General features: G+C 45.5%; 1 protein-coding gene across 3 annotated transcripts in view; it reads left to right on the top strand.

The window, feature by feature from the left end:
* BCAR3 (BCAR3 adaptor protein, NSP family member) overlaps positions 1-20240 on the top strand; it is a 121331-nt gene extending 101091 nt beyond the window's left edge. For all 3 annotated transcript variants that reach the window (XM_050807188.1, XM_050807178.1, XM_050807197.1), the window contains 6 exons: positions 313-965; positions 7750-7865; positions 11989-12160; positions 15982-16093; positions 16340-16552; positions 19614-20240. In XM_050807188.1, the coding sequence (XP_050663145.1) occupies positions 313-965; positions 7750-7865; positions 11989-12160; positions 15982-16093; positions 16340-16552; positions 19614-19792 (1445 nt within the window). In that variant the 3' untranslated portion in view covers positions 19793-20240. The remainder of the gene's footprint in view (positions 1-312; positions 966-7749; positions 7866-11988; positions 12161-15981; positions 16094-16339; positions 16553-19613) is intronic.
* The last annotated feature ends 6942 nt before the right edge of the window (positions 20241-27182 follow it).

The following is a 27182-nucleotide window of genomic DNA, read 5'->3' as shown; positions in this document are numbered from 1 at the left end:
CTTTATCATTCTGACTGTCCAAGCCTTCTATGACCATGCAACAACATTTGTAGCCCAGGTGTCAGCAGTCCCCGGGATTCTGAATTGTACCCAGGAGTGTGGGATGGGGCCAGCCCAGCCCAGCCCTCACAACGCTGTAGACTCCGTGAGATTGGGCGTGGGACAGTCACACTGACTTTTCTTTTGGAAATGAAAATGAAAATTGAAACCCACGGGCATGAACGGAGGGCCGGGCCGCCGCCGCTCTGGTTCTGTTTGTTTTATATTCTCCACACAGATGAGCTTTCTCTGACCTTTTCTTATCCCCCACAGGCTGCAAGCTGCCACCTCAGTCCTCAGGTGTGGACACAAGCCCCTGCCCAAACTCACCCGTGTTCAGGACGGGAAGCGAGCCCGCCCTGAGCCCAGCAGTTGTTCGGAGGGTCTCCTCGGACGCCAGGGCTGGGGAGGCGCTGAGGGGATCAGACAGTCAACTGTGCCCTAAGCCGCCTCCTAAGCCCTGCAAGGTGCCGTTCCTCAAGGCTCCCTCGTCTCCCTCTGCCTGGCTCAACTCAGAGGCCAACTACTGTGAACTGAACCCAGCGTTTGCCACAGGCTGCGGCAGGGGAGCAAAGCTACCTTTATGTGCCCAGGGAAGCCCCACAGAACTGCTCACAGCCAAGCAGAATGGGGCACTAGGTCCCCGGAACTCTGGCATCAACTACTTGATCCTTGATGATGATGACAGGGAAAGACCTTGGGAACCTGCGGCAGCTCAGACGGAGAAGGGGCAGTGGGACAAGGGCGAGTTTGTGGCGCCCCTCCTGGAGACTGTCTCCTCCTTCAGGCCCAATGACTTTGAGTCCAAGTTCCTTCCCCCTGAGAATAAGCCCCTGGAAACAGCAATGTTGAAACGTGCAAAGGAACTGTTCACCAACAACGACCCCAAGGTCATCGCTCAACACATACTGAGCATGGACTGCAGGGTAAGAGCTGAGGGTCCTGGTGCTGTTCTGGCTTTTCAAGGTTTGGTAAGAGCTGGTAGTCCCGGTGCTCCTCTGGCTTTTGTAGGTTTGGAAGGAGAGTATCCGTCTGGCCTCACTCTGCCTCACCCATTAAGTGCTTTGCCCATAGGAAAGTCCGAAGATAACACCAGCATGGGAATTTATTTAAGGGGTGGGAACCACAAGCTGGGACAACCTTTGCCCAAGCAGGAAGCTTATAAAATTCATCTCAGACAGAGGGATGGCAGGCTGCTGCCGTGGGTGGGGGCCGCCCTCTTCTCCCACCCATCCCTGCTGGCGTCAGCAGCTGCAACAGAATTCTTCTCACACCTGGTGCTTATTTAAAAACTACCCCCTTGCCGGGCGCGGTGGCTCACGCCTGTAATCCCAGCACTTTGGGAGGCCGAGGCGGGAGGATCACGAGGTCAGGAGATCGGGACCATCCTGGCTAACACGGTGAAACCCCGTCTCTACTAAAAATACAAAAAATTAGCCGGGCAAGGTGGCGGGCGCCTGTAGTCCCAGCTACTTGGAGGCTGAGGCAGGAGAATGGCAGGAACCCGGGAGGCGGAGCTTGCAGTGAGCCGAGATGGTTTCACTGCACTCCAGCCTGGGCGACAAAGCGAGACTCCGTCTCAAAAAAAAAAATACCCCCTTGCCTCAGCTCCATCAGAACTGGTAAAGCCAAAGCTATAGGAGAGTAGACTGTAGATGAAAATGTAGTTTCTGGAGTAGCAGACCTTGGTTATTTTTATTACATTATACTTATGCATTACATAATTATTACTAAAATGATCTTTAGTATAAACATCTTTAAAGCTACGTTTTAAAAATAATCCTTCCTCAATTTAGAAAAATTCTAAAATGGCTGGGCATGGGGGCTGATGCCTGTAATCCCAGCACTTGGGGAGGCCAAGGTGGTGGATCACCTGAGGTCAGGAGTTCAAGACCAGCTTGACCAACATGGAGAAACCCCATGTCTACTAAAAATACAAAATTAGCTGGGCGTGGTGGTGCATGCCTGTAATCCCAGTAACTCTGAAGCTGAGGCAGGAGAATTGCTTGAACCCGGGAGACAGAGGTTGTGGTGAGCCGAGGTCGCACTATTGCACTCCAGCCTGGGCAACAAGAGCAAAACCCTGTCTCAAAAAGAAAAGAATTCTAAAATACAGATTAAAAGATAAAATTAAAATCACACCAAATCCAGTTTCCTGGAGATCACCATTGTCAGCATTTGGTTTATGCAAAAACATTATTTTTTTCTCTGTAAATGTATAGGTGTAAATAATTGCATGCATAATATCTATTTGCCACAGAAATGGCACAGGTCTCTACACACTATTCCAAACCCTGAACCTTTCATTGATCAAGGTGACTGTCTTTCCACGTGATTAAATATTTACACCGTCACTTTTTTTTTTTTTTTTTTTTTTTTTTTGAGACAGAGTCTTGCTCTGCCGCCCAGGCTGTGGTGCAGTGGCCGGATCTCAGCTCACTGCAAGCTCCGCCTCCCGGGTTTACGCCATTCTCCTGCCTCAGCCTCCCGAGTAGCTGGGACTACAGGTGCCCGCCACCTCGCCCGGCTAGTTTTTTGTATTTTTTAGTAGAGACGGGGTTTCACCGTGTTAGCCAGGGTGGTCTCGATCTCCTGACCTCGTGATCCGCCTGTCTCGGCCTCCCAAAGTGCTGGGATTACAGGCTTGAGCCACCGCACCCGGCCTTTTTTTTTTTTTTTTTTTTTTTGAGACAGGGTCTCACTCTGTCACCCAGGCTGGAATGCAGAGGTGCGTTCGCAGCTCATGGCAGCCTTTGCTTCCCGGGCTCAAGTGATCCTCCTGAGTAGCCGGGACCACAGGTGCATGCCACCATACCTGGTTAACTCTTTGTATTTTTTGTAGAGATAGGGTTTTGCCATGTTGCTCAGGCTGGTCTTGAACTCCTGAGCTCAAGTGATCTGCCTGCCTCGGCCTCTCAAAGTGCTGGGATTATAGATGTGAGCCACCGCGCCCAGCCCATCACCATTTTTTTGCAGGAAACATTTATTTTACATGTGAGTGACTTTTGTCCATAGGTGGTCCCAAAGCAACCACATCCTGAAGAGAGATTAAGTCACTTTTTCGGATCTGTGGGGATTCGTTTTAGGCCCTTCAGTGGCTAGCAAAATCCACAGAAGCTTGCATTCCTTATATAAAATGGAATAGTATTTGCATATAACCTATGCAATCCTCCTGTATACTTTAAACCATCTCTAGATTACTTATAACACCTAATACAATATACATGCTTTGTAAATAGCCATTATACTGCGTTGTTTAGCAAATAATGACAAGGAAAAAAGTCTACATGTTTCATACCAATGCAGCTTTTTTTTTTTCCTGAATATTTTTGATCCTCCTTTGGTTGAATCTACTGTTGCAGAAGCCACGTATAAGGAGGGCTGACTGTATTCTAGACACCAGGTGCTGTTTCAGGCAACGGTGGGCTCAGTCCACCTTTTCATATAAAGAGGCTGGTTCCTGGGCATTTGAAGCCCTTTTTTATTTGTAGCTCAGTGAAGTCAATTAGCCTCAGATGTCAGGGCTTATTTAGGAACGGGGTTTTCCTACCTATGTGTTGAATCATGGCAAGAAGTCCAGTCTCAGCGCACTCCTGCAGGAGTGCCAAAGTTGATGGAGGGCTCCCCCAAATAGGCTTGAGGAACTTTAGGCAGCTGCTGGCCATCCTGGAGTAAACAAGGCCCTTGCTGACAACAGAACTTGAGGGATGACTCAGAAACCAGAGTAACTCATTGCCCAGGCCTAGGAGGTGGGGCTGAGGGTGCACTTCTGCTGGGCAGGCCCTGAGAAGAGAGCCAGGGCTGCACTGGAAGAACAAGCGCCTGCTGCACTTTTGGCCGGATGACCTCGGGCACTGCTCCCAGGTAGTCACGCAATTTGCGGAGTTAGCAGAGTTATCTAGACCTCACTTCAAAGTGAGCTTAACCTGTTTGGGAGGTAAGAGTAGTGAGGATTTCTGTTCTTGTCAGGCACACTGGGCCCTGGATCTGAGAGCAGAACCATGTCAGCGGGCCAGGAGGGAGACTCTGGCCTGGTATGAACCTGCGTGGGTTCTCCATGGAGGAAGCTCCTTGTAGAAACAGGCCTGGGTTTACAGAACAGCCCAATTCCCAGGGGAATGAATGCTTCCTGTGACTCTGGGCAGGGCTTAATGATCCTCTAGGTGGAGGAGAGATGCCTGCCTGCCTGCCCACCTGCCCTTGGCAGGAGGTCTGGGACCTGCCCACTACCTTTGGTAGCCATGAAACTAGACTCCGAGGATGGTCTCAACTGAAGAATGCAGTCTCCCTGGCTTGCTGTGGCACGTTTTGTCCTCCTAGTGGGGCCTCACTCCCATGTCTGCCTGCAGGCACCCCTGGACAAGGGGGCTGGATGGGCTCCCCAGGCAGCGAGCAGGAGCCAGCCTGGATTCTGTCCAACCAGCCCCAGGGCAGGGCCATGTTGAAACTTCCTTCTTCCCTGTCTCTCAAGAGCAGACCACGATTTCCATATTATCTTCTGGAACCACTGACTTCCAAGCAGACACAATCAGCATCTCTAAGAGGGAAATACACAATCTGTTGTTTCCCACCCCAGATGCAGTGGCAGCCCAGACGGGGCCACCCGGAAGCTGAGAGCAGGCTCTGGCTAGCATCTGGGTCCCGCGTGCTGGTTCCCAGCCATGAGGGCAGACGCCCAGATAGGCCATCAGGACAGTGGGTGGTCCTAAGAGCCCTCCAGGCTCCCTGCCCTGCTGTGTCCATGCCCCCAACCCCCAAGGGCCTGGTTAGGAGCCACTGAGCCTCTCCCACCATGCACAAGGTCTTTGCCTGTAGCTAGAAGTGAGGTCCAGTAGTGAAGTGCTTGGCCCAACTGAGCCTGAATCCTGCCTCTGCCACATCAGCTGAACAGCCTCCCCTTCTCTGCCTGTCTGTAAGGAATACAGCTACCCAGGTGGTTGGCGAGGACTAAATGAGATACTAATATAGTAAAAGCCCTGGGCACCTTGCCTAGCCCACAGTGAGCATGATGTGTTTATCCGGGTTATATATTCAGCCTTGACTGAGCGCCTCCTGTGTGCCAGGGCAGCTTGTGGTCTCTGTTCTTGGAGCACCTGCTATTTGGTGGGGGTGGGCTGGGGATGGACAGTGATGCAGGACCTTGAACCATGACCCAGGTGGGAAACGCCCTGCTGGGGAAGGCACAGGAGCTGTGGGGCCTCTGGGCAGGGCCTTGAACGGGGATTGGGGTGTGGAGATGGGGCGGGGATGTCCAAGATGAGTTTGGAAGGCTGTGTCATTGGCCAGATGAACACCAAAAGCATCTTGCAGATGGCAGGCAACGCACACGCGCAGAGACTCAGTTGTCAAAAGCCATGGAGAGCGGGGTAGGTTTGCAGCAGATTTGTTCTGTGTGGGTAGAAGAAGATGGAGTTGGGGTGGGTTGTGGGAGGGCTTCACAGGTCTTTCCTTCAATGTTTCTAAGTCTCTGCTTCTGCTTCCTGCCTTCAAGGCACTTTACAGTTGATTTGGGTGCAGATCTGATCCTCTATGCCCAGGGCAACAGAACCAGCAAGTGGAGCCAGGCAATCTCATGGCGTTTTAGAAAGGCCCTTGTGGCTGGGAGGAGGGCTGGGCCGGGCCCCCATCGGGGTCTCCTGGGTCCGTGCAGCAGCCTCCAAGGCCGTGGAAGAAGTAGCAATGGGTGGAGTCCAGAGGTGGAGCAGAGTAGACCAGCTAAGATTTGGAGGGCAGAGGGAGGCCTCGTCGGGGGTGCTTCTGCTACCCTGCCCTGTGGAGTCGGCTCACAGTAAATGCTCTAGATGTGGTTGTCCTTCCTTTGTGTCTGTGAGCTGCACAACCTTGGGCATTTGTCAGGGAACCTAATCCAGGCCCTGCGGTATGAGCTTGGGATCCCCTCGGCCCTCAGGCAAGCAGGTGTGGCTACAGGGAAGTGACCTAGGCATGGCATATATATGCTGAAGAAACGCAGGCTGGAGAGCAGGGGCCGCCGCCTGTCTGCCAGGTTTTCTAGAGCAAAACTGAATCAATCACAGGCCTTTCAATCTCGCCACCCAGAGCGTGGGAGACACCCCTCAGAAGTACAGCGTTTGGGACGTCTACCAGAGGGCAGCTGTCTAAATAAGCGAGGAAGTGTGCATGGCATGCGTCTGGGCTGCCTTGCCAAGGTCAAGGTGTAAATCGGTTTCCCAAGATCTGGCCAGAATTCTTCCCCTTTCCACATGGCTGATGATTTACAACTTGTATTTTCAGGTAGCTTTTGGGAGTTCTAAAGTTATCTGAATCCTTTGCAGAGTCCTTGAGAAAGGTGAATTTAGCAGTTATGTTAGAAAAGGGGAAACTGAGGCCCAGAGAGCACAGGTAGGAGCACAGTAGGAATTCCGCATCCTGTCCTGGCGTCTGCCACTGGAGAGCTCATCCACAGGACCATCCCCCTCAGGGTTGACAGTAGTTCAGCCTCAGAAGTTATAGGGCAGGGTTAGTAATACCACCTAAATGTCCAGATGTGTTTCGATAGCTTGGGGTAATTAAGGTTGAGGACAGGTGTACCAGATCAAGGAGAGGAGCCGTCCCATGCCTGCCGTGTGTTCAGGTGGCTAGACTTGTTGTTGCAGCTGTTAGTTCCACTCTTAGTACATCATTGTGCTGTGAGGTATCATTAGCCGCCATTTAATTTTTCTTTTGTTTTTAGACAGTGTCTTGCTCTGTCACCCAGGCTGAAGTGCAGTGGCATGATCATAGCTCACTGTAACCTCAGACTCCTGTGCTAAGTGATCCTCCTGTCTTAGTGTCCCAAGTAGCTAGGACTGCAGGCGCACACCACCATGCCTGGCTAAATCTTAATTTTTTGTAAAGATGGGGTCTCGCTATGTTGCTCAGCTGGTCTCAAACTCCTGTCCTCAAGCAATCCCCCCACCTCGGCCTCCCGAAGCACTGGGATTACAGGCATAAGCCACCGTGCCTGGCCTGTTGGCCCCATTTTAGAGACACACTGGCTCAGTTGTAACTCTTCTTCGTGACATTGTAATAACTAATACCTGATTCTAATAAACTGAGATTACATTCTAGAATGGCGATGGGTTGAGAGCTGTCTGGGACAAAGATTTTAAGAAAAGCCTCTCAGGAGAAAGAAGTGTGTTTGAGATCTCAGGTTTCCAATCACGGTACACATTTTTAATAGTTTCCAGACGTATAGAGCATTTACTGAGCCCAGGAGAAGCGTAATTAAGGGTAATAGCAGCCAGCTGTGGCTGTTAAGTGAGAACATGAATGGCAAAGCCCACAGCAGAGAGGCTCTTGGATGAGATTCCGCTTTTCCACTGCAGGGGATCGGTCGGCTCGGAACACATGCAGCCCTGCTGTTGGCAGCAAAACGTCACAGCAGGATCCGGCCTGTGTCAGACAAAAGCTTAGAGAACTAAACTGTTCTCTGGCTGGGCAGAAACACTTAACAAATCTGTGGATCTGCAGAGTGGTGTCGGCATCTCCCACCAGTCTTTCTTTTCCCCCTAAGTTTTATACTCTACTATGTGTATTAAAACACCCTAAACATCATATAAGAACAGCAGTCTCAGTGGTTGCTTATAAAGAAATGCAACACATAAAGTGTGTCCACGCCATCCTAGTACAGTGTGTTTCCTCTCATGCGGAATTCGTGATCAGGCAAGCCCACTTCCTGATCCAGTGTATTTCACCTTTGGCTCTTGACAGGTTGCTAGGATACTTGAAGTCTCTGAAGAGATGAGGAGGAACATGGGGGTGAGCTCAGGCCTGGAACTCATTACCTTGCCTCACGGACACCAGCTGCGCCTGGACATCATTGAAAGGTGAGCAGTGCTGTCCTCTGCACTTCCGACCCTCCCAGCTCCTTGCAGGCATCAGAGCAGCAGGTTTTAGAACAGGGACAGGCTCAGCACCAGCCTAGCCCTGGGGTAACAGCGCTTCAGGGCGCATGGCCTACAGCGACTCTTCCCAGAAGCCTGAGCCTGAGAACCCTGGGGTTGCACACAGCACAACTCAGGAACAAAGAATGTGTTCCTGTCCCTGCTCCTAGAGGCGTGGATGGAGAGAACAGAGGCCCGAAGCCAGTGACTCAACTGGCCTGTGTGAGCAGGAGTCACAGATCCTGCAGCCTGGGGCAGAGCTGGGGCCCCAGCACGGTGGAGTCTCCTGCCCAGCAAGCTGCGCCTTTGTGTCTTTGGGAGTTAAGGTTGCTTGAGGAATTAGGAGGAGTTTGTGGGAAAGGCTGGGAAGAGCAGAGTCTAGACAGTGTTTTCTTTGAGGGGTGGACAAATAGGGTCAGAGGTCGGGGATGACGGCACTGGCCCGGGGCCTCCGAGGCATCCCTCCCCTCTTCTCATGAAAAGCCAGGGCCCTGGGTGTCCATTGAAATGGAGTGTTTAGGAATTAGAAAGACACCAACAATGAGGTATGTTTTTAAGAAAAGCACTAGACTAGATGTCCGTATTACCACAAAAGCTGGCCTTTTTGACACATTTTTTTAAAGTTGATTTGGGCAGGACTGTCTTGTTAAGTTTTCTGTCTGTCCAGCCCATGTCCTAGTTGCCATGACTGACTGCCCATGGCTTTCCATGAAGTTCCAGATCACAGCGCTGTCCAGACAGCTTTCTGTGGTAACAGACACGTCCTGCACTGACCATTACAGTAGCCACCAGCCCCACACATCACTCTCGGGCACCTGCAATGTGACTGATGATTGAAGGATGACTTTTTTTAGTTAGAATTTACTGTTCTCAGGGTAAAGAGCCACCTCTGGGGGGGTGGATGTCGCTGCGTTGGAGTTTCCTCGGCTGTACAGCAGATAAGATGACTCCCATGCTGCTGCTGTTTTGGTCTCGCAGCCGTGGTACATCCCATGGAAACTACCGAGAACGCTGAATTGCAGCCGTGTGGGAGGACGGAGGTGAAGAAGTGGGGCCGTGCGGACTTTGTTCGGGAATGCCCATTGCTTAGGCCTTTGGGGAATTCTAGATCCCACTTCTGAATTTCCCTGCTCTTCCTGAGACTTTTCTAGGTTCCAGCCTCTCTCCGGGTGTCCCCTTTTCCCCTCCTGCCCCAGGGGCCTGGCCTCCCAGCTCCGCTAGCTTCCGTTCTATCAGCAGAGGGGAGCTGTGCCACCACACTTGGCCGTTTCTTCCATGAGACATTTCAGCCTGAAACCCCCCAGCTTCCAGGCCTCATGAATCTGAGCCCTGTTTTCTTAGTATCAGTCAGGGTGCTGGGACAGGCTGAGGGCGACAGGTTTGTTTGGGGCTTCTCTCTTGGCTGTTTTCTGACTTTCTACTTTATTTCTCTTTTCTCCTGACTGCCTCTTGCCTGGGGTCTTGCTTCTTAGCTTGTTTCTTGTGACCTGTGGGATCTTCTTTTAAGAGCCTGGGGAGTAGTTTTATTAATTACAATGTGTTTATTAAATAAAGGCCAAGGTTATAGAGGTCCTGATGTGTCACATGACATCACCTTCTTGCATTTGAGAATCAAATACAAAACCACCCTTTATTTTTAATTTACCACCTCACCCATTCCAGGCATACTGCTCTGGAAGTGTCCTTCATGTGACATCTGAATGCCTCCTCTTGCCAACCACAGGAGCTTTTGCTGCAGATTTGCCAGCCCGAGTTGTTTTTCCCACAGTCGGTGTATCCAAGAGGTTTCAGGCAAATGTTGGTTGAGTGAATGGATATAACCATTCAGTTAACCATTGATGTAACACTAGAGGGCCATTAAAACATAGGGGGAGAAAACACTGAATAAAGAATCAATGGAATGCAGCATGGGAAGTGAGTTTATAGTTAAAAGCAACATCTAAAATGTTCTGTCAATGTTAATATTTTGCAAATGGATAACAACACTCTTCCAAAAATGTATCAGATAACAGCTGGGCATGGTGACTCATGCCTATAATCCCAGCACTTTGGGAGGCCAAGGGAGGTAGATCACTTGAGCCCAGGAATTCGAGACCAGCCAGGCAACATGGCAAAACCCTGTTTCTACAGAAAACACAAAAATTAGCTGGGCATGGTGGCATATGCCTGTGGTCCCAGCTACTTGAGAGGCTGAGGCAGGAGGATCCCTTGAGCTAGGGAGGTCAAGGCTGCAGTGAGCCGTGATCACACCACTGCACTCCAGCCTGGGCAACAGAGCAAAACCCTGTCTCGGAAAAAAACAAATAATAAAAATATATTTTAGGTCTATGTTTGGATCCATTAATTGAGAAAGACAAATCAGGAAAAGGAGATAAATGGAGAAAAGAGGAAAGAGACGGAGACAAAGAGGCAAAATGGACCAAGATACAGAGGGAGAGACATGCAGAGACAGCGCTAGTAACAACTGCTATTTACTAGGCGCCTGCCAGTGCCAGGCACTTTCGTTATTATTCTTTTTGTTTTGAGATAGTCTCTCTAGTTACCCAGGCGGGAGTGCCGTGGCCCGATCTCTGCTCACTACAACCTCCACCTCCTGGGTTCAAGCCATTCTCATTCCTCAGCCACTCGAGTAGCTGCAACTACAGGCATGTGCCACCACGCCTGGCTAATTTTTGTATTTTTAGTAGAGATGGGGTTTCACCCATGTTGCCAAGGCTGGTCTCGGACTCCTGGGCTCAAGCATTCTGCCTGCCTCGGCCTCCCAAAGTGCTGGGATTACAGGCCTGAGACCTGGCTCACTTTAATTATTTTCACTCCCATACACAGTCTCTCTTTCTCACAACCCTTGCTCCCATTTTACAGATGAAGAACCCGAGGGGTGGAGCAGTTAGGTACCAGCCTAAGCTTACACTGCAAGTGAGCCCCATACATGCATATGTGTGCAAACACACTTGGAGGCAGAGCTCATTACCTATTCAACAAACATTAGAGAACTCAGTGATGCTAAGCACTCAGTGAATCCCTGCTGCCCTTTGCTCAAGGACAGCAAGAGACAAACCAACACACCTGGACACACAGAGAGCACAGTGTGGAGTAACATCCCAAGCTCTGAACATTCAGGACAGAGTGGCCCTGCAGTTCAAATGCATGCTGTATTTTAGTAACTCTAGCTATACATTGGGGCTTTGCCTCCAGCACTTGTACCACAGCCTGGAAGAAACTGAGGCAATTCTGGTCTAAAGCAGTTAACTCCTGGGTCCTGATTTACAGTGGGAAGGAAAGGGGATCACAGTCTATGCTTTTGCAGCGGACTGACCCCATTCATATTAGTCCTGTTGTCATGTGGAGGAAAGATCACCCTGCTTCCTGTTTTGGGTCTCTGAGGTTGACCTGTGTAGTTTAGGATGAGAAAAGGGAAGATCATTGGGGAAAATGAGATTTTGATTTTATTAGGGTCTGGCCTTACAGGCACATTCCAGCCCATCAATCTTTACCCTCTTCCCCGTTCACTTCCTGGCCTCTGGAGTGGGGCTGGATAACACCATTCTTACCTCCTCTTTCCTGCCTTTGTTCTGATAGCCATGTTATTATCCTGGATCAAGAATGTCCTCTCATTTTCCTGTCCCTTCCATCCCCAAGTCCAGGGGGCCCAGTGGAGGTGGCCCTGGGCTTCCCTGAGGAGAGATTCTCAGAGCGTGTTGGGGGACCTGCTGTCTCCACGGACCTCTCATGGTACAGGGTACTAGCAGCCACATGCAACTGTTGAACAGCTTTGCCTCAGGAGCTCCCTCTTTGTGCCCCCAGGTCCAGGGTTGAACATGGCCCTGTCCGGGGACATCTTGCTTTCTGACTGAAAGTGTACCCTCTGTGGCCTAGTTTGGCCCTCCACAGTCAGCCTGCTAAGGGGCGTTCTCTGTTGAGATTGGCCATCTAAACTGTGCTGCCAGCACATTTTAGAGCAATGGCAGCAAATGGCACAAAAACAGCCCTGCTCTTGGCTGATTTGGTTTGGTTTTCTCCTAGTCTCATTGGCCCTGAACCTGACCACTGATCTCCTCGCTTTCAGACACAGCACGATGGCCATCGGCATTGCAGTGTACATTCTGGGCTGCACGGGCACTTTGGAGGACCGAGCAGCCACTCTGAGTAAGATCATCCAGGTGGCAGTGGAACTGAAGGATTCCATGGGGGACCTCTATTCCTTCTCAGCTTTCATGAAAGCCCTGGAAATGCCACAGGTAAATTTCCGATTACTTTATGTGTACTTAATGTTCTGTAAAGAGATCTGCATGCCATGTTTGGCAAATCAGACTATATTAGTCAATCTCAAAAGTAAATTGAATCTTAGTGAAAGCTGCTTCATTTAGGGTCCTAAGTGTTTGGGGTCTTTTTTTTTTTTTCTTTTTTGAGACAGAATCTCACTCTGCCACCTAGGCTAGGGTGCAGTGGCTCTATCTCAGCTCACTGCAACCTCCGCCTCCCAGGCTTAAGTGATTCTCATGCCTCAGCCTCAAGTAGCTGGGACTATAGGTATGCACCACCACACCCAGCTAATTTTTGTATTTTTAGTAGGGACAGGGTTTCACCATGTTGGCCTCGAACACCTGACTTCAAATGATCTGCCCGCCTCAGCCTCCCAAAGTGCTGGAATTACAGGCATGAGCCACTGTGCCTGGACTGGGGTCTTTTTTTTTTTTTTTTTTTTTTGAAATGGAGTCTCACTCTATTGTCCAGGCTGCAGTGCAATGGCGTGATCTTGGCTCATTGCAACCTCTGTCTCCCGGGTTCAAGTGATTCTCCTGCCTCAGCCTCCTGAGTAGCTGGGATAACAGGCATGGGCTACCATACGTCGCTAATTTTTGTATGTTTAGTAGAGAGAGGGTTTTGCTATGTTGGCCAGGCTGGTCTCAAACTCCTGACCTCAGGTGATCTACCCACCTCAGCCTCCCAAAGTGCTGGGATTACAGGCGTGAGCCACCACACCCAGTCTCTGGGGTCTATTTTTAAAGTAGTAGATAATTGCTGACAGTCCATGCTTTCTCTTTGATGTACAGTGGCAAGTGTTATCCTCATGAACAGTAGTGATTCATGGAGAACCAATTAGGATGAGACATCTGGCTAAAGTGTGTCATATAAGAAAGAGACTGCCTCCATCTGGGTCGCCGGGTGTGTGGGCAGTTTAGTATAATCCTTGGGAAATGAGACACTGGCAGAGCTTCTATCAGAGAATCCTTAGAATAGTTTAGTTCAGGTCACCTAAAACAGACTGTCCTATTAAAAAGTTCAGATTCCTGGTCCATCTGCCATAGAACTCCCTAATTACCGTTTCTAAAATTGGGCATTTGAATTTATCTGCTGTGCCAGGGGTTTTTTAGGATGAGTGTCAAACATGAATATCTGTATCTGAAGTCAAGCAGGCCTCATAGAGGAAAGTCATGCTGCCATCTTTATCGCTTAGGATCGGCACTCCCACTTCTGTTCTCCCAAGCCCTGGGTGCTTGGAGGACTTGAGTATGAGTTTACAATCCAGCCAGCAAAACCTTCTAGTAACACCAAAACCGCTGGTCACTCGGCTTGGCTGTTTCATAGCCACAGGCTATATCCGAAATCCTGCCAGGTGCTCATTGAAATTCCATCATTGCTACTGGGAAACAGCCACAATCACATGTCCCGCAAGTCAGATCATGGCAGGAATAGAATTTACTTGCATTAAAGCAAGGTCACCTTAAAAATAAAAGGTTGAACAACTTAGTGCCTTCTTCGGGAATTTTTGGGGGGTCAATTCTAATTATATTTCAGAAGCTTTCAAAATTCTTCAGGTAGCCTGGAATTTTGTAGGATTGGTATTTGAAATAAGCAGTCCATAAGTTCTGCCAGATTTTCATGATATACCTATTTCTACTATAACAGGGGTTATCATTTTTTCATTCAGGTATTTTAATGTGCATTATGTTTATTTCCTGTCATCTAAAACTGCCTAGAATTTTGACAGCAGAGCCAACAGGCCAGGCTGTGGGTAAAGCCTTCCAGCCCAGAGCTTCCCCTGAGACTGGTAAAGGGGATTTTTGTGGGATCACATGGTTGTCATCCATGACATCAAACTCAGCGGTTAGGGACTTGTCCCCAACCACATTACCATGCTTTGTAGGTGGCTCCCTGCCTTTTAACAGTGTCAGCCTTTCTCTTCTGGAGCACATCAGCAGTGACAGGACATAGTCCTCCGGAGCATTCAATGGCCTAGGAGGAAGTGGCATACCCAGGGAAAGCCCAAAAAAAGAGTCACATTACTTTGCATGTTACCATCCAACCCAGCCCTTACACTATAGCCACATGTGCCACCTTCTCTTCTCAGCTTCTAGTGTCAAGAGAGTACGTCCAGGAGACGGGCCTAGCCCAGACCCAGAGGCTTCTTTCAGAAAGGCAATGCCTCAGGGAGTGGGTAGGGAGCAGGGGTCTACAGAAGGGCAGCATGGTGGGCAGCAGGAGGAAGGCCAGCCACAGCCTTTTCTTCACAGCACATCTGCTGGTGCTGAGCCTACTCACCTTCCTTTTGGATACAGGAGCTCTTCAAGGCCAAGTAAATGAGTCTCAGCTCTACCACATACTGGCTGGGAAGCCTTGGGCAGTTACCTAATCGCTTCTGTTTTCTGATCTGTAAAACGAAGCCAAAATACCTGTCTTAAAGGGCATTGTGAAGATTAAATGAAATTCTTCAAATATTTGACACAAAGTTGGCTCTTATTCCCTAAATACTAATGCCCTGGCCTTGTTTCATGTAGAAAACTTAACACAGCCTTGCTGGTTTTAGGGTATGACTTGGGGACCATTTATCTCAGGACAGTCAGAGTCAGTGGTAATATGCTGCTGCTGACTAAATTGTTCCAGAGGAAAATTAGGCCCTGAGTTACCTGCAGAAGAAAAGAAATGAGTAGCAGGCGTGGTGTCTCACGCCTGTTGTCCCAGCTACTCAGGAGGCTGAGGTGGGAGGATCACTGGGCCTGGGAGGTTGAGGCTACAGTGAGCTGTGATCGCATCACTGCACCCCAGCCTGGGCAACAGAGTGAGACCCTGTCTCAAAGAAAAAAAAGTCATAAAACTCTTTAAGAGACTAGTTAAACTATAGCTATCCATACAGTGGACTATTATGCAGAAATTTAACAAAATAAGGCTGTTCTATATGTACTTATACTGAATGCTTTTGAGGCAAGGAATAGGTATGGTTTATGTAGTATAATATGCATGTATTTATTTTTAAAAGGGGTGTGCATATAGACAGGAATTTTGGGGAGGTCAATTCCAGTTTTATTTCAAGAGCTTTCAGAATTCTTCAGGTACAATGGAATTTTCTAGGATCCATATTTAAAATAAGCAACTTATCAATTCTGCCATATTTTCCTGATAATGCTGATTTCTATTATAGCAAGAGTTACAATTTTTCATTCAGGTGCTTTATTTTGCATCGTGTTTATTTCCTCTCATCCAATACTGCCTTGAATTTTGACAGTCGACTGGCCAGCAGGCCAGGTGTATGTGAAGCACACACGCACAGGCAGTTGGAGAGTTTTCATCTCTGGGATGGGCTAACAGCAATGCAGATGGGGAGGATGGGGGATTACTTTTCCTCTCTACCCTGCTTTCAGCCACTTTGACATTTTTACCATGTGTATCTTATCACCTGTTCCAAAATTTAAGCAAAAAGGTAATTTTATTTTATTTATTTTTTTGAGAGGGGGTCTCACTCTGTCACCTAGGGTAGAGTGCAGTGGCATGATCTTGGCTCATTGCAACCTTCGCCTCCCGGGTTCAAGCGATTCTCCCGCCTCAACCTCCCGAGTAGCTGGGACTACAGGTACACGCCACCACGCCCAGCTAATTTTTGTGTTTTGAGTAGAGACAGGGTTTCACCATGTTGGCCAGACTGGCCTTGAACTCCTGACCTCAAGCGATCCACTCGCCTCAGCCTCCCAAAGTGCTGGGATTACAGGCATGAGCCACCATGCCCAGCCACAAAAAGGTAATTTTAAAAAGAACGTTTCCCAGAACACTACCTTTCTTCCAGATCACAAGGTTAGAAAAGACGTGGACTGCTCTGCGGCACCAGTACACCCAAACTGCCATTCTCTATGAGAAACAGCTGAAGCCCTTCAGCAAAATCCTGCATGAAGGCAGAGGTGAGCACGTGGGCAGAGCAAGCATGGGGCTACCCTGCTGGGGAGTGGAGTACAAATACACAGGGCATGTTATGAGGCCCTGAGTTATCTGCAGCACTGTGGATGGCTCATCAGGGCTTTTATCAGATGACAGCATTGCTTGTAGAAGGCTGCAGTTGCTATAACAAGACAAGGGCTGAGTCACCTCATTCTGTGCTTAACTTCGGAAAACATCTGATATGGAAAACTCTACTCCTTATTCTTCAGAGTCCACATGTGTTCCCCCAAATAATGTATCAGTCCCACTGCTGATGCCCCTTGTGACCTTAATGGAGCGCCAGGCTGTCACTTTTGAAGGAACCGACATGTGGGAAAAAAATGACCAGAGCTGTGAAATCATGCTGAACCATTTGGCAACAGCACGATTGATGGCCGAGGCCACGGACAGCTACCGGATGAATGCTGAGAGGATCCTGGCAGGTGAGAGGTGGTTTTTGTAAGCTTTTCTCTAACACTGTATAGTAACTGAAATGAAGGAATGGAAGAGCATGGCTGACTTCACTTAGAAAAAGACTAAAGAGGAAGGATTAAAGAATGGACTTCCCTTTCCTATATGGCTGGTTATTACTTCCTCTTAATTCCAGAATGACTCAAGTGCCCTTTTCTCCTTTCTTCTTGAAGTGTTCCTTTTGTTCAATGGCATAGAATAAACAGAGAGAAGGGGTCAAGAAAGAATTGGGGCCGGGCGCGGTGGTTCACGCCTGTAATCCCAGTACTCTGGGAGGCTGAGGCAGGTGGATCACTTGAAGTCAGGAGTTCACGACCAGCTTGGCCCAAATGATGAAACCCTGTCTCTACTAGAAATACAAAAATTAGCTGGGCGTGGTGGTGCATGCCTGTAATCCTAGCTACCCAGGAGGCTGAGGCAGGAGAATCACTTGAACCCAGGAGGTGGAGGTTGCAGTGAGCCGAGATTGCACCACCGCACTCCAGCCTGGGTGCTGGGCAACAGAGCAAGAATTGGCCAACTTGCCTACCACTTATTAATAGTACCTCTAATAGGTGAGATTAGAAAAGGTGATGTGCCAAGATGAGGAGGTGGAGTTTTATTCAGACCTCATTTATCTGCATTCCTGTGAAGTGAGCTCCCCTGCTCTTATCATCAGACACATCCTGGAAAGTGTGGGGCGCTTCTACAATGTGTAAACGTATCTTTCTTATAAGTGCTATGGTGACAGAAAGCAGCCTCCTCAGTCAGCCCGGCCGGCATTTATCACAGATGCGGCATGTGCGCGGCACCACGCTAACTGGATGCCCTGAGGAATGTAAGCAGGTATCTCAGCATGCAGCGATAAGTGCAGTGTGTACTGTGGGAGCACTTAGGGGAAGGGACTGATTTGGTCAGAGATGCTAGGAAAGAGGAAGCACCTGGTGACAGCTTCCCAGAAAACACTGCATTGATTGTTAAAGGACAAAAGTAGATACCAGCAAGCAGGCTGGGAATTCCACTCAAGACGGCACAACCCAAGCAAAGCCACTGAGAGAGCTTGGTGAAAACTGGGATCCACAAGTACCCTGGGTTTAGATTTGTACAAGGTATGACCTAAGGAATGGCCAACTAGGCTACCGAGGGAGGTGCAGCTGGGAAGGGCCTTCCACATAGACCATGGCTGAAGAACAGCCCGTGAAGGGTTTAACCATGGGAGGGTGCAACATGGTCAGATTTCTGTTTTAAAGTAAATTACTCTGGTGTCTGTGTGGAGGAAGGCTGGAGGGCTGAAGGTGTGATGGCAGAAAGACCATTCAGCAAGGAGGGCTTTGCCAAGGCAGTCATCGGGGATGACTATTTTCCATTACTATATAATTTTCAAAAATTCTTCAAGGACCCATAGTTTGAGTCACAAGGTTAAGAACTACGTGGGGGCAGGAGACTCCATTCATTTAATTCTAAAAGGGAGCTAGCTGCCTCAGAACCAGAATGTGGGACTCAGTCGTTTGCACCGTCTGCTGTGGTTATAAGTACCACGTACCTGTTTCATTTTCTTCCTCAAAAAGTTCTCCAGGATTGGCTGTATGTTACTCAAACAATAAAAACAAGTCAACAAATATCAGAGTGCCTACTTAGACAAAGCCAATGAATACACTACCATGGATGTTGCATAAGCCAGTACATCAGGCTGTGTTTTTAGAAAAGTGTGCCATAAGCTGTTCTACAGCTCTAAATCACTTTAAAGGTCGCTGATGGAATTTTTCAGTTGATCCTAATGTAGATTTACATAGCAAGTTCCCATTGCTGTAAGTGACAGTGAACCCAGGAAAGGCAGACATCTGCTCATCAGCATAGACCAGACCAGGTGAATGGGGAGGGGCTCAAAGCATGTTAACTGAATGAGTAGAAGTCACCATCTGGGGGCCAGGCACGGTGGCTCACGCCTGTATTCCCAGCACTTTGGGAGGCCAAGGTGGCCAGATAACCTGAGGTCGGGAGTTCAAGACCAGCCTGACCAACATGGAGAAACCCTGTCTCTACTAAAAATACAAAATTAGCCGGGCATGGTGGAGCATGCCTGTAATCCCAGCTATTCGGGAGGCTGAGAGGCAGGAGAATCATTTGAACCCGGGAGGCAGAGGTTGCAGTGAGCTGAGATCATGCCATTGCACTTCAGTCTGAGCAACAAAACTCTGTCGTCTCAAAAAAAAAAAGTTAACATATACTTACCATATGACCCAATAATTCCTTTCCTAGAGAAATGAAAACACATGTCCACACAAGATTTGTACACAAATGTTCACAATCAGTTACTCATAGCAGCCAGAAAACTGAAACAGTCCAAATGTCATCAATTGGTGAATGGATAAACAAAATATGGCATGTCCATAAAACTGAATACTGATCAGTAAAAATGAATTATTAACATGCAACATATGGAATAATCTCAAAAACATCATGCTAAGTGAAAGAAGTCACACATTAAAAAGTCCATAGTGGATGATTCCATTTATCCCAAATTCCTAGAAAAGGCAAAACAGTAGCAACAGAAAGCAGATCAGTGGTTGACTGAGGTCTGCAGTAGGAACAGGAATTGACAGCAAAGAGGTACTAAGGTGATGTAAGTGTTCTAAGACTGGTAGTGATGGTTTATATAGACTTACCGTCATAAATCAAACTGCACAGCCAAAAATAGGTGAATCATATGACATGTAAACTGTACATCCGTAAAGTTGGTAAAAACAAGTAACAAACTCCTAGGTACCATGAACCCTCCTTCCCACAGCACTACTTCCCACGGTGGTCTGTACAAACCAGTTTCACGCTATTGTTTTTAATGAGTTGACCTGTTATTTCTTCTCTGAAGGTGCTCACGTTCTGCAGGGTGGGACTCTGCTCTCCCTTATACAGAATAGATCCTATATTTTTCTTTGGGGACATTTTTTAAAGTTCTGAGAGAGAGAAGTAGTTCATTTTGATTCTACTTTAAGCAAGCTTTCAGTCTACTTAGACAGAACTGAAGTAACTTTCTGTTTGTTTTGTTTTGATTAGGTTTTCAACCAGACGAAGAAATGAATGAAATCTGCAAGACTGAATTTCAAATGCGATTGCTATGGGGCAGCAAAGGCGCACAAGTCAATCAGGCAGAGAGATACGAGAAATTCAACCAGATTTTAACGGCCCTCTCACGCAAATTGGAACCTCCTCCTGTAAAGCAGGCAGAGCTTTGATAACTCTCCAGAGAACCTTTAGAATGTCTTTTCAAGTTTCCCCAGCTTCATCTTTGGGAAAGCTTACTATTTGATAAAGTAATAATGTGCAAATCTGACAATATACAAGCTTTTAGTATCCACAGGATATTAAACGTGTAAATTGCACAGAGCACACTTATTTATGAATTGTCTAAAATTACTACTGATTTTTAAATGAATAATTTATTATTAAGATAACTACTGCTAATGTTGATCAGCAAATTTAAGAGAAGACCTAGCTATGTTGGCTGGTTGCTTTCTATTATCATGGTATTTGACCATTTTAGTTTTAATTCCATGTCAGATAAGTGTAAATAGAAGAGTTTAAAAGCCTGAACCATTTCAGAAGGTATCAGTTATATGATATTCTTTAAACAAATACGAAAAATGTAAATACTCATGAATGAAAATATATCTTTTTGTGAAACAGTTGTATCCAGTCTCTTTCATATTAAACAATTCATCTTGGTACAGTAATTCTACCTCTTAGCCACCTCAGGCATGCTCTTCCCTAGGCACCATATCCTGATGGTAAACCAAAATGAATGAAAGTGGTACGAAAAATTTAATATTCCTGGATTAGGAGACAGAGTGATAGTGATACAAGGTAGAAACAGCTGCACAGGACCTGGGTTCAGACTCAAGCTGTGGTACTTGCTAGCAAGTGTAGTTAGGCCAAGTTTACCTCATTGAATTCCATGTGCAGCATAGCAGCCTGTACAAACTGGGCACCCAGATGTTATAAACAGAACATCTCTTCACATATTTCAGAGTAATCAACTGTTACCTTTTCCTCTAGCTGATAAGTACAACAATGTGTTTCCTAGGTTGGCTTTCTAGGTTTCTCATTAAGCAAGGGGGATACTTTCTACTTTCTTTCTAGTTTATCAATATCCCTCTCAACTTTCCCTATTGTACAGAATTTGGAATGTAAGACTTTAACATATCCTGTCACTCTGCCACCAACTGTCAAACATTTAATAATCTGTTTTTCCTTCTCTTTTACATAGTATTAGGACCATACCAACTTTTATATTCGCCTTAAACTGGCTGTGAAAATTTCTCCACGATGTTAAATAGCCTTTAAAAACTATGATTTATTGGTGACAGAAGTTACACTGTAACTTAACTATCGCCCTGTGATGGTTTTTAAAAATGTGCCACATTTTTTTAAAAGGTGCCATAATATGTTATTTTTTGTTGAAACATACCAAAGCACATTTCTACTACTTCCGGCAATATGGTGGTTCAGATGCTTTTAGCCCTCTCACCCATAACTAAATCCTGAATACATTTTAATAAACATACCTTTTAGTGTATGATCAACCTTGATAGAAATCCCCAAGGAACAAACTTCTCCCCCCGCCGCACCTGAAAAAGGTTCAGCAAATTTGAATCAACTCCTTATGAGAACTTAGGAGCCGGGACAGACCTAGAGGCAAAGAGTAACGTCAGCTCAATGAATGAGAGTGTCTGTCTTGGGGGAACTTAAAATGCCTCCATTAAGCAGGACTCCTTAAAGGGTCCCTGTTAATGGAATAGAAAACATTCATCTGCCAGCAAAGGGAGGTTGCCAGGAAACATGACTGTCTTCACATACAGCTCCAGGAAGAAAATAATTATAATGACTATAATCTTCAGTGAGGATCTGCAACCACACGCCTGTCCTCATACAGGTCTGGAGTAAAAATTACAAAATCCAAAACCAAGAAATTTATTTACAGCGGTCACCGGTTGGTGGTGCCTACCAGATATGAAAGCTCATAATTCAGCTACAGTAATTAAGGTATCATCAGAAATTTAACATGACAGAGTGATACTGTTGATCAGCAAGGGAAAGGATGACTTTAATTATTGAACAATTGGTTAAGCAAATGAAAGGGGGAAAATGGTCTCTTACCTCTTGTCATACACAAAAATAAAATCTGGATGAGTTAAGAACCTACATGTGAAAGGCAAAATCGTAATACTTTTATAATAAAATATATTTTACTTTGAATCAAGTATTTCTTAAGTTAGAAAAAGCATTAATTATAAAATAACAATCTGCATTAAAAAGAACTTTCATTCAAAAGACAACATAGAGAACCTGAAAAATCAGAAATATTGGCAACACATAAAATGGACAACAGATTAGTATGGTAGGCAGCCTCCAAGATGGCCCCCAGTGTTCTCTGCCTCCTGGTGCTCACACTCTGTGTTGTCCCTTCCCACATTATACCAGGCTTTGTGCAACCAAGCACACAGGGCAGAAGTAATGGTATGTTGCATCTGAGATAGGTTATGAGAAGACTGTAGCTTCTGTCTTGAGTCTTGGATCACTCACTCTGGGGAAAGCAAGATGCCACCTTGTGAGTATCCCTATGGAGAGGTCCTCATGGCAAGGAACTGTAGCCTCTGGCCAACAGCCAGCAAGGATAATCTTGGAAGTGGACTCTCCAGCCCCAGTCAAAGCCTTGAGGTGACTACAACCTCAGCCAGCAGTTGGACTGCGACCTCATGAGAAACCCTGAGCCAAAATCAGCCAGCTATGTTACACAGTAAGAGATAACTAACACAATTAGCATCCTTAATACATAAAGAGCTTCCATGAATAAATATAAAAAGACAATTGACCCCCCCCCCCCGCCGAAAACAAAAAGGATAAAAACAGGGTTTTTACAAGAAGGGGAAACATAGTAAACATGAAGATGCACAACATCAATAATCAGGGCAACAACTGAAACCTACAATGAAATGCTCTTTTATATCCTTTAACTGACAAAAATTGAAGTCTGACTCCTAAGTGCTGGCCAGGATATGGAACACAAATAACCCTTATACAATGCTTGTAGGAGTGTAAAAATATTACAATAACTTTGGGAGGCAAATGTGGCATTATATTTTAAAACTGAAAATTAAGGAAGTCCTAGCCAGAGCAGTCAGGCAAGAGAAAGAAATAAAAGGCACCCAAGTAGGAAAAAGGGAAGTCCTATTTTCTCTGTGTTGATGATGATTCTGTACCTAGAAAACCCTAACGATTCCACCAAAAGACTCCCAGACCTCATAAATGACTTAAGCAAAGTCTCAAGATGCAAAATCAATGTACAACAATCAGCAGCATTTCTATATACCAGTAACATTCAAGCTGAGAACCAAATCAAGAATATAATCTCATTTACAATAGTCACCAAAAAAAAAACCCAAAAAAACAAAAAACCAAAACTAGGACTGCTGAAATACTGCTGAAAGAAATCATAGGTGACACAAACAAATGGAAAATCAATCAGTGTTCATGCACTGGAAGAATGAATATCATTAAAATGTCAATATTGCCCAAAGCAATATATAGATTCAACACTATTCCTATCAAATTACAAATGTCACTTTTGACAAAATTAGAAAAAATCATTCTAAAATTCATACGGAACAAAGCAAAAAGAATAAAGTGGAAGGTATCACATTACCTGACTTCAAACTATACCACAAGGCTACAGTAACCAAACCAGCATGGTACTGGTACAAAAATAGACACAATAGACCAATGAAACAGAGTAAGGACCCCTGAAATAAAGCTGCTGCACACCTACAACCAATTGATCTTCAACAAAGTTGACAAAATAAATAATAGGGAAAGTATACCCTATTCAATAAATAGTGCTGGGAAAACTAACCATATGCAGAAGAATGAAGCTGGACACCTACTTCTGACAATACACAAAAATTAAGATGAATTAAAGACTTAACTGAAAGACCTCAAGCTATAAAAAGCCTAGAAGAAAACCTAGAAAATACTCTTCTAAATATTGGCCTAGGCAAAGAATTTATGACTACATCCTCTAAAGCAAATGCAACAAGAACAAAAGTTGACAACTGAGACCCAACTAAACCAAAGAGCTTCTGCATAGCAAAAGAAACTATCAACAGATTAAACAGACAACCTACAGAATGGGAGCAAATATTTGCACACTACACATCTGACCAAGGACTAATATCCAGAATCTGTAAGGAACTTAAATCAGCAAGAAAATAACTACATTAAAAAGTGGGCAATGGACATGAACAGACACTTCTCAGAAGACACACGAGCAGCCAACAAACATGAAAAACTTCTATCATTAGTCAGCAGAGAGATGCAAATGAAAACCACAATATCAGCTCACACCAGTCAGAATGGCTACTGAAAAGTGAAAAAAAAAAAAAAAAAAGATGTTGGCAAGGTTGTGAAAAAAAGAGAATGCTTCTACACTGTTGGTGGAAATGCAAATTAGTTCAGCCCTTGTGGAAAGCAGTTTGGAGATTTCTCAAAGAACTGAAACTAGAATTATACCATTTGACCCAGCAATTGCACTACTGGGTATATACCCAAAGGAAAAGAAATCATTCTACCAAAAAGACATCTGCACTCGTGTATTTATCACAGCACTATTCACAACAACAAAGACATACAATCAACCCAGGTGCCCATTAGTGGTTGACTGGATAAAGAAAATGTGGTGGGCAGGCACGGTGGTTCATGCCTGTAATCCCAGCACTTTGGGAGGCCGAGGCGGGTGGCCTGAGGTCAGGAGTTTGAAACCAGCCTGGCCAACATGGTGAAACCCTGTCTCTACTAAAAATACAAAAATCAGCTGGGTGTGATGGCGGGCACCTGTAATCCCAGCTACTCAGGAGGCGGAGGCAGGAGAATCACGTGAACCCGGGAGGCAGAGGTTGCAGTGAGCCGAGATTATGCCATTGCACTCCAGCTGGGTGAAAACAGCAAAACTCCATCTCAAAAAAAAAAAAAAAAAAAAGAAAGAAAGAAAAAAAAAATGTGATGCATACACACCATGGACTACTACACAACCATGGAAAAGAATGAAATATTATTTGCAATAACATGGATGCAGCTGGAGGCCATTATCCTAAGCGAATTAATGCAGAAACAGAAAACCAAATACTACTGCATGTCCTCACTTTTAAGTGGGAGCAAAACATTAGATAAACATGTACATAAAGATGGAAGCAATAGACACTGGGGATCCAAAAAGCGGGGAGCGAGAGAGGGGAGAAAGGCTTGAAAAAATACCTATTGGTTACTATGTTCACTATTTGAGCAAAAGGATCATTAGAAGTCCAAAGCTGAGCAGCACACAATAAATCCACGTAATAAGCCTGAACATGTGCCCCTTGAATCTAAAATTGTAATGAAAACTATAACGATGACCTGGCAATTCTACTCCTCGGTACAGATTTTAGAGACACTCTTAAATCAGTAAACATGTACATAGATATACATAAGCAGTATATTTTTACCAGCAAAACTAATAGCCCAAATGTCCATCAACAAGAGGATGGATAAATTGTGTATACTTTTATAATGGAATACTATACACAATAAAATTATGCATAAACAAGGATAAATCTTAGAAATGATGAGTGAAAAAGCCAAGTCTCAAGATACAATTGAATATTTAAAATATTTGATAAATGGGATATTAAAATCATAAATATATAAATCAGTGTACAAATCAATTCATTTTCTTTAAACTACATAAAACTTTATCAAGTGATAGAAGTAGCACCAACCATTTATCAATCACTAATAATTTTCAAGTTGTTTAAACAAATGGGTTGGTATAATCTGTTTGTTATGGCTGTCACCAGGTAAACGACGCCCCTGTGATTTGACACAAGGAACTGCAAACTCTTCCAGTGACTTCCCCCATTCAACTGATCGTTATCATTAGTTTACTATCCACTGTCTGGCACCTGAAGAGAGGGGACAGGCAACAGATCGCCATCTCACTTCCTACCCTCATCTCACCTCCTACATCAGCACAGCACCATCTGGGTGCTGGCTATATGCCAAGAGCCAGTGGCAGGAGCTCTCAGCCATAGAAGAGAATGGAGAAAAGGGTGAGAGGGAGTAAGATGGTTGGGGATTGCTGATCTTGCTTTGCCAGAATTGGAAGCTTGTAGTTTTTATCTGTCTCACTCCACACTCAGACAGTGCTTCCACTGCACCCACCTGGTAATATTCTATTTGTTAAACTGGGTGATACATTTATCTTATAATGGTTCATAATATACATATACATATAAACTCCTCAGGGTGGAGATTCTGGGTTTACCAAATCAGGTCATCAAATCCTCCCATTCTCCCTAACAGTGCTGTTACAGCTCACAAAAAACAAGTGAGAAATCTTGTCAAACTGAAATTGTGTTGAAAGCAAGACACGAATTGTGTCTTAGAATTCCCCCATTTGTATCAAAAGAAAGAAATGAGGCTATTTTGAAATGGCTTATTCTTAGGAACCTCAGTCAGTTGCCCAATACACTGTCCCCTAAAAGCTAACATTATCTAATACTTTCAAGGGTGGTTGTCCAACTTCTCTCAGAATTTACTCTTCAAAATGTATGTTTGCCAATTCCCCAATCTTTTGGTGCCTCTTATGTTTTCTGTAGTTTCCCTAATTCCTGACAGTGACTATCCTCAAGAATACATTGATCCTAGGTATAGGAACCCATAGAAGTAAGTTCATTGTTTCTTAAGCATTTTTTTTTTTTAATCTAAGCTAATACAAGTTGAGAATCCCAAATTCTAAACTCCAAAATCTGAAACTTTCTGAGCACTGACATGATGCTCAAAGGAAATGCTGACTGGAAAATTCTGGATTTGGGGATTAAGGATGCTCAACTGGTAAGTATTTAATGCAAATATTAAAAAAGAAAAAAAAAAAAAAAAAAAACCACCACCACCACTTCTGGTCCCAAGTATTTCAGATAATACTTACAATCTGTTCGTTCTTCAAAATAAAATCCCTTTCAATGAGCCTGGAGAACCTTTTCATTTGTTGTTATTGTTATAAGGACGTTATCTGCCCCTCACAAATAGGATGTGATTTCCCTGATCTTAGTTTCGATAATAAAAGCCTTTTTCATTGTTTTGCGCTCCCCACCCCAAATGTCTGTCCATCTGAAGTTTTAACAATTGACACTATTTTCCTACTATTTTGTTTTGTGTGTTCCTACTTCCAAACTTGGGACTGATCTCTAAATTTTCATCTCAACAATCACAGCCTCTCATTGTTCAGCATCTACCCTGAATTTTATTCCCTTTTCTGAGTTTCTAAAAGTTTGCAGTCATAGTTTCATATTTCCATTTTTTAAAAGGTGAATCTTCTGAAATTAGACTTTCTGAAGTTACAGATAATATGTCACTAATTATGGCAAATGTTCTTCCCATGCTTTGAAATGCCAGGAAGACTTGGGTGTTGTAACTGATCAGGAATCAAGCCAGAGCACAGGAAATGCTGTCCAGCGTGTAGTGGCTAGACTGGGCTATGAGGTACAAGGAAAGTTCTTATGGACGCAGTGGATAGATGGTGTAAAAGGAAAGTCTATG

The sequence above is a fragment of the Macaca thibetana genome, chromosome 1 (assembly GCF_024542745.1).
Source record: "Macaca thibetana thibetana isolate TM-01 chromosome 1, ASM2454274v1, whole genome shotgun sequence".
NCBI lineage: Eukaryota > Metazoa > Chordata > Mammalia > Primates > Cercopithecidae > Macaca > Macaca thibetana.
This window is presented reverse-complemented; position numbering and strand designations above follow the sequence as displayed.